This window comes from Gopherus flavomarginatus, chromosome 2 (assembly GCF_025201925.1).
Source record: "Gopherus flavomarginatus isolate rGopFla2 chromosome 2, rGopFla2.mat.asm, whole genome shotgun sequence".
NCBI lineage: Eukaryota > Metazoa > Chordata > Testudines > Testudinidae > Gopherus > Gopherus flavomarginatus.
In genome coordinates, this window is record NC_066618.1 from 5100920 (window position 1) to 5114866 (window position 13947).

The window sequence follows — 13947 nt, forward strand, 5'->3', positions numbered from 1 at the left end:
CCTAAAGAAATGTGCACACTCAGACCCCTGCTAGTGAGGCTTGGCTGAGAGTGGAAAACACAAGTTGGGAAGATGAACAGAATGAAATTGCTGATTCCTTCCTTGCCACACACTTTACTTTCAAATGCAAATAAACCAAAAATCCCCCCTCCCCCAGCCACACACACTCACTCCTTCCCCAAGATACACAGTTTAAAAGCCTTGCAGCTAGTGGCAAACAACAATTTTATTTTTCTACCATCTTTCAGTTCATGGCCCGAAAACCACCTTAGTCTTGATGCCAATGTTTAAAAAAAAAAAAAAAAAAGTCTTAGCAGCATGGAAATGCCAAACGAATGTTTATCCTCAAGCACGATCCATTGGCTGGTAAATGTATACAAACAGGAAATAGATATTGATCCCTAGACAAACCACTCACATTTAGAACCACACATGCTCATATTATACATCTACAATACATGGTACCTGAAAACAGAGACGTCCACATCCACACCCAATGAAAAAAATCCAAGCAGCATTGAGGTTTTTTATATGAACAAAAACAAAACAAAAAACTCATGACGACGCGCAGAAATTCAGACTCAGGACTCTGTTTGAAGAGATGCAGAGCATGCTCAGCTCCCACTGAGTGACCAAAATTAGGGTGCTCAAGGTCTCACAGGATCTGGCCCTTGCAGAGGAAGATGCAAACATAAAAAAGCATACACGAAAAGGAATGGACTTAGATTTATCATTTCCCCATGTCCCTTTGTGTCAATGGAAGAGATTAGTGTTGGAATACAGCGTCCTTCCCTTCCCAGCTGCTCATCTCATCAGAAGCCTGTGCTGGCATTCTCACAGACTGACCAGGTCTTCACTAAAGGAGCATACAGGAGGAAGTAGGCTAAGAAGGAAGCCCTAGATTAGTGACAGATCATATTCATGCAGTGAAATACTGAAGAGCTAATAAATACATTTCACATCATTTTATAACATTATCCCCAAGTTCAAAGGGGTCTCTCCCAGGCCATGCTGTCCTTCCCTCATCCTGCTGCGTCTAGATATTGCACACCACACAGGCTGTCAGTGTCATGCGCTACTCTAACCCCTCTGTGATGGAAGTTAAGCAGAGTGCTGGCTTCATGCTTGGACTGACTAACGCAGTCATAGACCTACTTGGATTTTGAAAACGTTGTTGCTTCTTGATTTAGCACAAAAGAAGGTTTCAAAGAATTGTCCCCCTCTCAGACGTGAGAGAACTCTGATGACTTGTCCACAACCATACCATGTGCTGGCCACTCACATTTACCTCAACCAAATCATCATGGGATGATCTGCTTTCAAAAAAGGGGTAAAGTTTGTAACCTTGAGGCATTTAAAAAAAAAAAATCATTGTAAAGCCGGATCTCGGTGCCTGAAGTAGCTAGATGGGCAGCAATGTAGGACAAGACTCAGACTTGGACCCAGCCATCCACTCTTCAGGTCTACAAAGGTTAACAGGCAACATAAAGGCATCTGACATGTCTCCAGGGCACAGGTGCAAACGCGGACACTCCAAAGCATCTCTTTGTCAAGTGGCACGTGCCACTGCAGTTGCAGTAAGAACACAAGGATCCACATGTCCTTCCATTTGCAATCGTTACAGAAGAGGAGAAACAGGGATACTAAAAAGGCAAAGAACCAAGGAAGAAGGGGAAGAGAATGCCTTATCTTCTGCCAGTATAGGGCTACATGATAGGAAAACAACAGTGGGGAACATATGGGCACGGACTCCTGGGGAAAGACCAGACTGATAGCTTGGTCGCTAATAGTCTTTCACATTCATCTCTCCTTTAAGTGAAGGATGTGCACAATTTCACACTTTCGCAACGGTCATTGTTTGGCTGTAAAAAAATGGCTGCATGGCTAGGTTAACAGAGCATCAACCAAGCGTGCTGTAAAGATCTTTCCAGTGTAGCTAAACAGAAAAAGCTAGACACTGATTTAACAAAACCTTCAGCTGCGCTGAAAGTTTGTGCATGTTGTGATTTTCCCGGGGCCCAAGTTACGTCCCTTGCACAAACCCTTATTGTCTTTACCTATGCATTATCTCTCTGTTAAGGACTAGTCTGTATTTGAGCTTTCTTAAGTGAAAGACAGTTGTCAAACAGACCAACAATAGATGTAAGAGCTCAGAACACAGCAGGCCAAGTGCGTATTTCAAAACCCACAAAACATTTTTGTGAAATCAAAAACATCTGAATGCACAGCAGGAACTTTCCAAAACAAAGAACATGTGAGATGCTACATTTTCATCTCTGCGCAAAAGATCAAAAGGACAGATCTTGACCATACTGCAATCGAGCTGTTTCTAATATGTATTTTGGAAACCAATGCCTAAGTTTTGTGAAAGGAAAAAAGATTTAAAACAGATTTAATTGAAAAAAAAGATATCTGTATAATTAACATTTTGGCACTTTTCCTATTTAAATATAAGTTTGCTGCTAGTATCATTTATATTCAATTTTTTTCTCAGCAGTCTTTTAGTACTGTTAGATGTTTTAATCTATTTTTTTGGAGAATGTGAAAGGGGAAAACATTTGTCATCCTCTTAATGGTTACATCCAATTTTCCTGATCCAGCAGAATAAAGTAAATTACATTCAAAAGACGTAAATGAAACACACTGGTCATAGGGATAGATCCTCCGAAATTAAGGAAGCTACACATCTCCAAGGATTACCCACTCATGGGCTTCTAAGAACCAATACTGGTGAGAAACAAAACAGGAGGGGCTAAGAGTGGGTAAAATCCAAAGTGCCTGGTAATGAAACAGAATGAACAGGACTGTTTGCTATATTCAAGCTCCTGCAGTTAACAATAAACTGAATCGTGGCATTAGGGTCTTTTGCCCGGAACATACTGCATACATACTCTCACCCACTGATCTGGCCAATATTAGTTTATACAGGGTCAAACCAACATATAGACTCCACCACTGCTTCCCAACAGCATAACCAGAAGTAGACCACGTCTGGATCAACGCAGTACCTGAAGCAAAGGCTAGGAGAAGGAAGCATCTGCCTAGCCTTAGATCCACATAATGACCAAAGTGTGGGGGAAGGGAAGGGAGTAGGTTACACGCGCATGATCTGAACGGTGAATTATTCATCTGTTGTGGAGCCTCAGCCCAAAAAAATCGCAGGGCGACTTTCTTTTGAACCGTTTGTGTTCGCGAATGACACTTGAGCACCTAGAATGTACCTCTTGATATATCACATCATAAAACCCTCGCCAAACCTCTCCAGGGATTGTTGCTTGAAGACGGCCACCAATACTTCCTGTTCAGATGGTGAGGAGCGGTATGCACCCCACACCAACCCCTCCCTCGTGACACACCATAGGAGCCATGAATGTCCAGCGGTTGGTTTCTGGGTCGTACATCTCCACTGAGCTCAGGTTGGACTGTCCGTCATAGCCACCCACACAATACAGGCGGCCACAGTTGGCTACCAGGGAGACGCGGCTCCGTCGAGTGTTCATTGGGACAATCAGGTACCACTGATCCGCCATGGAGCTGTACACCTCGGCGATGCTGAGGAAGCCAGACCCATCGTAGCCGCCACAGACGAACATCTTGCTGCCCAGGGAGGCGGCTCCATGCCGACAACGTTTGTTCAGCATGCTTGCGACGGGGTGCCACGTGGCTGTGTGATGGTTGTAGTACTCCACCTGCAGTTAAGAGTGTCGACACATTGAGTGAGTTCTGGCATTAGTACCCCTGCATTGTGCATTGCACACGGACAAGAAATGATACCTGCCCTTGAGTCCAGGTAAGTATATGTCACTAAGATAATTACAGGCAGACTAGGAAATTTTTATCATGACTTCATAGATTTAGAGTTTAAGGCAGAAAGGGACCATCAATTCATCTAGTCTGGCCCCCTGTTTAACACAGGCCACTAAATTATACTCAGTTATACCTGTATAAAGGTATACAATAACTTGCACTTGGCTAAAGCATCTTCCAGAAAGGTAGCCAATCTTTGTTTGGAGATATGGTGGTGGTGATTCCAACACCTCCCTCAGTAGGTGGCGCCAATGGTTAATCACACTCAGTTTTAAAATAGCATGTCTAATTTTTAATTTGAATTTGTCTGGCTTCAGCTTTCAGCCAGCCATTCTTGCTAACCTTTCATATGGCTTATAGAGGCATAGAATCGTAGGGCTGGAACAGGAAATCGAATCCAACCTTGACATGCTAGAGGCAGGACTGAGTAAACCTAGACCATCCCTGACAGGTGTTTGCCTAACCTCTTTCTTAAAAAACTCCAATGATAGGGATGGGACTCTATTCCAGTGCCTAAGTATCCTTATAGTTGGAAAGGTTTCCTAATATGTAACCTAAATCTTCCTTGCGCAGATTAAATCCATTACTTCTTGTTCTCCATGTCTGCCAAAGGCAGGACAATTGATTCCCGTCCTCTTTATAATGGCCCGTAACAATCTGAGGACTTATGAGAAGACCCCTCCCAAGCACACACACCATCTCCTTTTCACAAGAAGAAACATGCCCAGTGTTATTCAATCTTTCCTCATAACCTTACGTCAGGTTTTTTAAACCTTTTATCAGTTTTGTTGCTCTCCTCTGGATTCTCTCATTTGTCCACATCTTTCTTAAAGTGTGGTGCCTAAAACTGGACAATACTACAGCTGAAGCCTCACCAGCACTGGGAAAATCACTTCTGGTGTCTTACATACAACACTCCTATTAATGCCATCCAGAATGATATTTGCCTTTTTTGCAACTCGGTCACATTGTTGGTTCCTATTCAATTTGTAATCCCCTATAGCCCCCAGCTCCTTTTCTGCAGTACAACTGCCTAGCCAGTTACTCCCCATTTTGTAATCGTGCCTTTGATTTTTCCTTCCTAAGTATATTACTTTGCACTTGTCTTTACTGAACTACATTGTGTTGTTTTCAGATAATTCACCAGTTTATTAAGTTGATTTTGAATTCTAATATTGTCCTCCAAAGTGCCTGCACCCCCTCCCAGCTTGGTGCCATCGGCAAATTTTATAAGCATGCTTCCTACTCCGTTATTCAAGTCATAAAAAAAATATGGAATAGTACCAGACCCAGGACAGACTCCTGCTGTCTAGCTATGTCCTCCCAGACTGACAGCGAACATTCATAATTACTCTTCGAGTATGGTTTTTCAACCAGTTGTGCACTCCCACCTTGTAATAATTTTATCTAGACTTGTACAAGGAAAACTTGGATCTCAAAATGGTTTTTCAACAAGAAAATACAGTCATCAGAATGTACCTGTGGTAGTTCTGGAGTGCATGGTCAGTCATCCCTCTTCTTGAATAGCAGCAATAGACCTAACTGGTGGAGCTCAAGGAGGAATATGGCAAAGCTGTGGTCCAGGCAGGCTGCTATGTTAGCCCAGATTCAGCTTTTTGGCATCCCAGGCTGACAGACAATAGGATTTTTTCCTAGTCTGCTAGGGAAGGCAGTAATAGTCAATATTACAGCCCGGTCTGAAGGCTGGACCTCCAGTTGACAAGCTAATGTTCCAAGAGCACTTAATGGGTGGCAAGACTAATTCAGATACAACAAACCGCACTTCTGTGCCCAGTAGGGCAGAAGAGAACCCCCATAACAGACTTTTCTGAATAAAAAAATAAGGAAGTCTATAAATTAGGACTGAGACTGCAATCACACTAGGAACAGCAGCTCTGCCCTGCACGGTCAACTCCCGCTGCATTCTGAATTTGTTTAAAGGGTCACAATAGTTTCTGAAACAACATCCCACAAACAGGCAAAGAAAGCAGATAGAATGATCGTGGCCACCTGGGAGTTTTAATGGTGCTAGAAACACGAAGGACCAAAGACACGAGGCTAAAATGATTTACTAAGCGAAGAGGGAGGAACTGGTGAGAACCAAGTCGACTAGTGCAGCAGTCTCACTTCTCGGCTCAGGCCACAAGAGAGCAGGATTTGCACTGTCTCAGGCTAGCCCCTAGTGGGTATTTGGGTGGCTCAGTTAGCAGTCCCTGCTCAGGAACCATCCAGGACTAGATCAACAGGTGCCGTTAAAGATCAGGACTAAAGAGCTGTGTGCTTAGATTAGGGAGCTGTGTAAGCTTTCCCACCTGCCCTTTTACCGATCTCTGGTCAGTATTCTTACTCCAACTTCATCAGCACAAAGTTACAAGAACTCAACGTGGTACAGAACGGGCTCTGAGATTCAGACTTACACTGCTGAAAATTTGTAAACCGTCGTGTCCTCCAGACACATAGATCCTGCCTTCGAACACGGTGACTCCAGCCGCGCTGCGATTCGAACTCATGGGAGTCGCTACCGTCCACCTTGCCAAGAGAAGCAAATAGCAGAAGTGCAAGAGTCTCTTCCTTCCAAAGGCAGAGCTCATGTAGCTCCACATAAAACACATTCAATGAGCTGCTCCATCGATTATACAAATGTTTCAGAAGACCCAGAAGCCTTTCAGATACTGAGTTTCCAGTATTTTTCACTCAACCATCTATAAGCTCTGGACAAGGCCCTTCATTCTCAGATTTTATTTTGTTTAAATAAACAAAAAAATTCCCTAGAATTTATCAGTGTTTATTACAAAGATTCATAATTGGGTGAATATCAGCACAATAAATTAACTTCACCAATTTCTGGGTAAATACTGGAGATAATATTGGGGAACGGAAGGATGGAAAAAAGCAACAATAGGGAAAAGTAAGAGTATTGAAAGTAAAAATAACGTAATGCTGTGGTTTATTTCATGAACTGGATGTTAACAGGATGTACACATGTGTCTTTGACTACGTCACCGTACTTTAACAGTCTTGTATTTACACTTCAACTATTTGGATATTAACAAACAGATCTCTCTCATGTAACGTACTGAATTTTCTTAAGACAAATCAGTATTTCCATGTACCTGAATGTAGGGAGGGCGGGAAATCAGTAAAACTGAAAACGAAGGGCCTTAGCTCTGTATCAAAACTTTACTCTATTCACTTCTCTCGAGCGAGTGCGCATGGTTTGAAGCCAAATATAGTGCTATACAGGAAATAAAAGGTTTTCCAGCATATCGTAGCTCATTGGTTTTAAAAACAGCACTCTCAACTATTATTTCTATGCTTCAGGATGTGGGTAGAGCCCAGTGGGAGAAGCAGTAGTACATTCAGAAGCTTACTTGTCTGTTTCTGGTGAGTACGTTTCCACGGAGTTGAGGGATGAGTTTCCATCATACCCACCGCATACATAGATCTGCCCATCCAGCACTACTGTTCCCATTGCACTGCAATGAAGTGCACAACACCAGGTTAGATTGCTTTGGGCAAACGATACATGTTGAATTACAAAACACACTTTTTCAACATATCTTGGCTGACACCTGGCGGATAAAACAGCTTAACGTGGAAATGGGAGTTTGACAATCAGGTCGATAGATACAGTACTGAACTACATATTTATGTAGCCTGCATGACCATAGCATCTGGCTAACACTGAGATGTTCATGAATAAAGTCTACTGCAGCCAATCAGAAAACAGCATGAGAGATGTAGAGAAATTGTTTATAACATTCTGCAAATGCGCCTCGATCCTGCCCTGAAAGAACCAACTCTAGGGTGCGTAATGTTTAGTCTTTGCTCCTTTTTAACTCTATCAACTGTGGCCACCCATGGAGCTGACTGGTGGCGGAGGTTCAGCAAGCTAGGAAGTGGTCTGAGATGGTCAACTCAACCAAGCACACTTTGGTCACTATTGACCTAATATGGAATCAACCAACCAGCCTAGGAGGGAAAGGCTCAGTATCCCATCACCAGTGTGCTAAACCACCTGTCTGGCCCCAAAACTGGTTTCACAGTAACAGACCTTTCTACATTAAGTCCCCATACAAATGTCCCCTTTTGTTCCCCTACCCCTTCCAACTCCCAACCCAAGAAGAGGTTTGGCCCTGAAAAGGGAGACATGCCATAGACTCTGTAGCGGGGTGAGCACCCGCTCTGACCTTGGAGGGGTTGGAAAAACCCTGCAGAGGGCTGGGGCTGGGCAAGGTAAAACCTTGGCTGATTGGGGGAAGTGGATGCAGCTGGGGCCACGCCCCAAACTGAGCCACAGGGCTTTATAAGGCGGCCAGGGAACCCAGAAGCAGCAGTCTCCCTCTGCCTGTAGAGGGAGAAGGGCCTGGCTGCAGGGAGCTAGAGGCAGGGTACCTGAGTGGAGCAGGGCTGGGGAAAGGCAGAGGAGCTGGGGAGCTCCAGCCTGGAAAGCCCCAGGCTGCGGATTAGCATAAAGCCAAGAGGTACTGCGGGTTGCAGGGGACAACCCAAGGGGTAGGCAAAGGCAGCAGGTCCAAACCACTTTGCCTATGATGAGTGGCTGATATTGCAGTCTGCCCCAGTGAATGGGGGCTAGATGGAAACTGGGCAGTAGCCAAAACTGAGGTGAAGTGGGGATAGTGGGTTGGAGGTTCCCCAGGGAGGGGAGACCTAGATTGGTGGGATACTGCCGGGGGCAGCATCCCAGGCAAAAGGGCACTGGGGTCCCGGGAAGGGACACAAGGGCCAAGAGGATAGGCAGATCACTGGCCTGCAGAGGGCGCTCCTTGCTGGAAAAAGAGCTAATTCCCGAAGACAACCAGCAGGAGGCGCCGCAGGGGTGAGTCCGCATGTCTACAGACTCCATGAAGTCCACTAGGGATTTTGCTCTTGCTGTTGATTTTGTGTGGAAGATGGTGATGGGCTTCAGTACAAAACCCTTATATAGACAGCAATTGCTTTACTGTACCAATGTCAACTCCATTAAGCTGATCAGCTCTCCATTGTATTTGACAGGTTAAACATTTGGCTCACAATGCACGTTAAGGAATGAGACAATGGGATTCCACCTTCAAATTAAACCTGCAGCTTCACATTTATGTTCTCCTCTTAAAGCGCCCCCCCCTTTCCTCTCAGCACTCATCATGCAATGAGAAAACCATTATAGACTGCAAAAGCCAAGCTCTTGGATACAATCCTTCAGGTGCACTCTGCTCTGTGTAAAACACCCTCTTATGGACACCCACTCTGCTTGGATTCAAAGGACTAAGTTTTAGCGAGGATGGAACGACAACACTCTCATGATGCACGCTTCAGTGAAGTGCGAGCAGAACAGGATCCTCGTGGCAGGGTTGCAGCCCAGAATGTTGTTTAGGGGATTAGCAAACTCAGCTGCTTTGTTCCTAATGCAAAGAGCAGAATAAGTCAGCTACGGAAGAAAAGCGGTCGTCTTACTGTGGGAAAAGCTCCATACAAGGAACCTCATAGCTATGCAAAAACAGAGTTTTCCTACTAGAGATTATGATATGCGTGGAAATGGTTTCAGGACTTTACACTCAAGATCGCCCCTGGAGCCAGACCTAAAGCCTTGGCCAGCTACCAGTCTGAACAGGGCTTACTTGGCACAACCTGCTTAACTCCCGGACTGCACACTACAGACTTTAGATTGTATTTGCTTGAACAGAGCAGCTAACCACTCTGAACGAGTGTAATCCCAGCAGAATCGCACTGATGCCACCAAGCATCTGGGTTACACACAGAATTTCAAGTAACAAGATACACGCAGTACGCTCTTCCCAAGCGATTAGCATTTGAAACCACATTAAAATAAGGCGCACAAACGACTATGGGGAAAACATGCTGCAAAGCTAGCAGAAGTGGGCAATTTAAGAACTCAGTGACCAAGGAGCAGGAAAAAGAAACCAGAGTAAAAACACTGAAAGCCACAAACACATTTAAATTTGGAAGGAGATAAACGAGCCACAGGCTGCTGCAGAAGGAGAGAAAGTGCTGCCAGGAGAGTTAATAGGTGGGTTTTCAATATTGTTGGCCACATAACGCTGTGCGCCTCTCCAAGTGCCACCACAACATAATTCCTAGGTTGGTGTGAAATGCATCAGCTTCCCCTTGCTCAGCATATAAACCACCAGCTCTTCCGCTCAGCCATAAGATCACTCAGGACTCATTCTGCAAAGCCTGGACTGCAAGCCCTGCATTGTGTGAACTGGCAATGCTTTCTAGTGGAGGAGTCTATATGCTCAGTGATGCATGAGTGCACCAGAGACACAGAAGACCCATGTGTTCATCACCTTGCCTGCCAGTGGATGAGCGTTCCCTACAACACATTTTCCACTGCTTTATCGAGTCTAGTTTTAAAAAGGTCCCAAGCAACATGGCTTCTGCTACTTCCTTTGGGAATCTATTCCACATCCTTGCATATCTACCAGCAATTCTTTCTGATATTCAGCCTGTCATCCCTGTCTCAATTTCATCTTATTTTTCCTTGTGCCACCACAAATAATTCTCCCTCCAGCACTTACACCAACAGAGTTCTGTCCCCGCCCTTGGTCACTGCGTAGCCACACCATACATATGTAGCTTTTCATCTTTTCTCGTACATCAATCCCTCTAGACTTGCACTGATGTCCCTCCGGTGAATCATTTTGGTAAAGAGGAGGCCAGAACACACATTCCAAGTGTGCTTGCACCAGAGCTATGTAAAGCGCAACCATTCCCTTCCTGTTCCATTCCTTTGTGCACGCAGCCCAAAACGTGTATTGATCTTTCTCCTATTGTACTGCACTGCAAACTCTGATCTCCCAGGTCGCCTCAGCCATTTTCAGCACTTCCTAGATTTTTCCCTGCCATTGTGAACATTTCATCTCTTCCCCGCTCAAATTCTTTGTACAGAATGGAGTGTATGTCTCACGTACCTTCGTTTGCTGTTCATGCTTCCCACTTTGGACCAAGAATCCATCTCTGGGTTGTAAACTTCCACTGTACTCAGTCTTAACTGGCCATCATATCCACCAATGGCATACAAGAGTCCATTCACCACAGCAACACCCACTCGGCTACGTGCCGTCGTCATCGGCTGGCACTTCTCCCAGCGATTTGCAATGGGGTCAAAGACTTCTACCACGTTCAGTGAATCACCTGCATAAAAATTTGCTACTCAAATTAAAAAAAGTGATAGGTTTTGGGTTTCTTTTTTTTCTGGTGTCTCTGCTGAACAGGGGGCAGAAGCAGAAAGTGATGGACTTTTCCCATCTGTTCATCCATGCATGGAAGGATAATGGCGATACAGGGTTTGCGCTCTGAGCATTAAGGGCAAAACCTGGACTCAGTGCCTTGAGTATCTGTAGGAATGGCCTGTGCAGGCAGCAGTAGAGAAGAGATCCTGCCCCCCAGGCTATGGAATGGTAGTGGAGCCTGTAAACGGTCCCTATTCGAGTCTCTGGGTTGGTGCAGCCTCCTCAGCCCCCGCATCTCCACATTCCTACATAAACGTCAGCAGGTGCAAGAAGACCCCATCAGCACATCGGCCCCATCTGCACCTAACCCCGATGGGGAACTGCTCAACACTGGAGGGAGTTCCTGTAAAACTGGGCTCCACAATCATTGCAGACTCCTGATATCCTGTCCCTGCCCAGCCCCTGCAATCAAACCACAGGCAGGACGCTCAGAGTGGGTAGCCGGGTTTGAGACTTAACAATTAACATAGCAGGGGCCAGGCAACTCCCTGGAATCACAGCAACAACATTCCTGCATGGCTGACTTCATTCTTCTAGGGTAGGGAATCCAGGTCTCAGGAAGCAGCCCTGTAGTAGCTGTGTGTTCATTGGATAATAGGATAAATGCCATGCAGCAGCCCATTTTAAAAGCTATTGTAAGTTTCTTGGGTTTAAGCAGGTTGACCGTGGGCCTAAAGAACTAGTGTGGACTCCAGTTTATCCGAAATCCCACTTGCTGAACCTGCGCTTTATCAAATCCCTTCCTTGTCCCACAAGGATCTTATGCTGGGGGAACAAGGCAGGGAGGCTCAGATAATAGAGCAGAGACTCCCGTCCAGGACTGCGAGGAAGACGAGTCCCCGGCCACAGGGGAGGCAACCCTCCTGCTGAATGGCTCCTGTGGCAGTGCGGGGAACCCTCTGCAGCTGGGTAGTCATGGGAAGGAACGAGTAGGGTAGTAACAGCAGGGCTGCAGAGGGCTCCTTCCACTGCCGCTGGGCCGCTGACATCTGATCCCTGCAGGCACAAGGTTCAGGGATGGCTGCGGTCCTGGAGGGGCAGAGTCCTGGTCAGGGGCGTTTGTGTCCGAAGGGATTGGGTGTCAATGGCTCTGTGGCAGCACAGCGAGTTCTCTGCATCCCCAGTGTCAGGGGAGCAAATGAGCAGGGCAGCGCAGAGACCCCTGGCCAGGACTGCGGGGAAGAGGCTCCTGTCCTGTCCATCATCCAAACTCCTGATTATTTGGACAAAACTTGTGTGCGCCCTGCTAATCAGATACTGGGGAGCACCGTCCTTGGAGTGACTCCATGTGTGCCTAAATCAAAGAGAAACTGAACAACTGATACGTGCTCTTGTTCCCATGATGAAGCTTTGCGTGGCACGAGCCACGTTTTCATGGTCAAGGTACAACAGAAAGGTTCATAATGGAAATGGAAACAGCCTTTACTACACAGGCTTTGCTTCTTTGAAAGAGACCAAAGAGCACTGCAATTATTTTACCTGTTGTATGCTTGAATGCAATGCATGATCCTGCCAATCGGGGCGGCTCTAGGGATTTTGCTGCCCCAAGCATGGGAGGCAGGCTGCCTTCGGTGGCTTGCCTGCGGATGGTCCACTGGTCCCGCAGCTTTGGTGGACCTCCCACAGGCATGCCTGCGGAGGGTCCGCTGGTCCCGCGGCTTCGGACCTCCTGCAGGCACGCCTGCAGGAGGTCCACCGAAGCCGCGGGACCAGTGGACTCTCCGCAGGCAAGCCGCAGAAGGCAGCCTGCCTGCCGCCCTCGCGACGACCGGCACAGCGCCCCTCGCGGCTTGCCGCCCCAAGCACGCGTTTGGCATGCTAGGGCCTCGAGTAGCCCCTGCTGCCAATATGTTCTTCTATTACTGCCTTCAGGGTTCTCCACACTTCCATTGGACCCCATGATTTTAAAGAGATGCATGCAACAGCTTTTTGTTCAGTGCAATTTCACAAAAACTGGAAACAACACCTCTGAGCCATCCAGCCAGCACTCCTAGAGTGATAAAGGTTCAACAATTGGCAACAGCCCCCTTCAGCATTTTATTGGCTAGATGGCATGAGTGTCAACCCAGGGCTGCAGAAAAAGGGAAGGGCAGGAGAGACTGCTCACCATTGTATGGGTGAAGAATGAAGTTTACAGTCTGATGCCGTTACTCAATAGACACATCACTGTGTAGTTGTGGGAAGTGGATATGCAAGGTACCTGCTGAATTAAGACCTCCAACAGCATAAATCAATCCTGCGATTGACGTGCAGCACCGGGGACGTGTTTTGAATGCCGGGAGGTGCGGCCGACGTTCTGGCATTAGGTGATAGTCTTTTGCTTCATCCACCAGGTCCCTGAAAATAAGACCAAACGTTAGAACGATAGTTTGGTGGGTCTTGGGACCACCGTTCAAACTGGCCCCTCTGCTGAATCTGCCAATGATTATGTCAACTGATCTCTTCTCTACTCTACAGAGCAAATCCTTCTAGGTGATGGTTTAGCCACATCAGCAGGGCAGCATGAGGGAATCGCTCTTCTGCTACATGTTCCCATTTCATGGAGAGAGGATTTCAGTCTCTGGGACAGCCAATCCAACACACTATCAGCAGGGAGGCCGAAACACACTGGACAACTCCTGAACAGCTCACCGGCATTTGTGGCAGCAGCGGACAAGGTCATCCTGTTGCACACGGTCAGTGAGGAACTGAGGTCGACAAAGGGGCAGTCGGATTTTGGACAGTAGCTCAGGTAAGCAGGGTTCCCTCTGATCTCGGTCGTACCGCACCCAGGCTAACGCAGCTTCGAATACCTGCCAGAAGAGAGAGGAGCCATTTCTTTGCTAGGTCTCTGCGCCTGGGGGAGACATGAGATTTTGTTTTCTCTGTCCTGAAGCAGCTCACAAAA

General features: G+C 46.5%; 1 protein-coding gene across 2 annotated transcripts in view; it reads right to left on the reverse strand.

The window, feature by feature from the left end:
• Positions 1–206: 206 nt before the first annotated feature.
• KLHL18 (kelch like family member 18) overlaps positions 207–13947 on the reverse strand; it is a 44146-nt gene continuing 30405 nt past the window's right edge. The window contains exons 5-10 of one of the 2 annotated variants that reach the window (XM_050942726.1): positions 13692–13852; positions 13261–13397; positions 10740–10962; positions 7179–7283; positions 6225–6336; positions 207–3689 (exon numbers count right to left, since the gene is read on the reverse strand). In XM_050942726.1, coding sequence (XP_050798683.1) covers positions 3303–3689; positions 6225–6336; positions 7179–7283; positions 10740–10962; positions 13261–13397; positions 13692–13852 — 1125 coding nt within the window. In that variant the 3' untranslated portion in view covers positions 207–3302. Of the gene's footprint in view, positions 3690–6224; positions 6337–7178; positions 7284–10739; positions 10978–13260; positions 13398–13691; positions 13853–13947 lie in introns of both variants that reach the window. The other variant, XM_050942725.1, reaches the window with a different exon arrangement.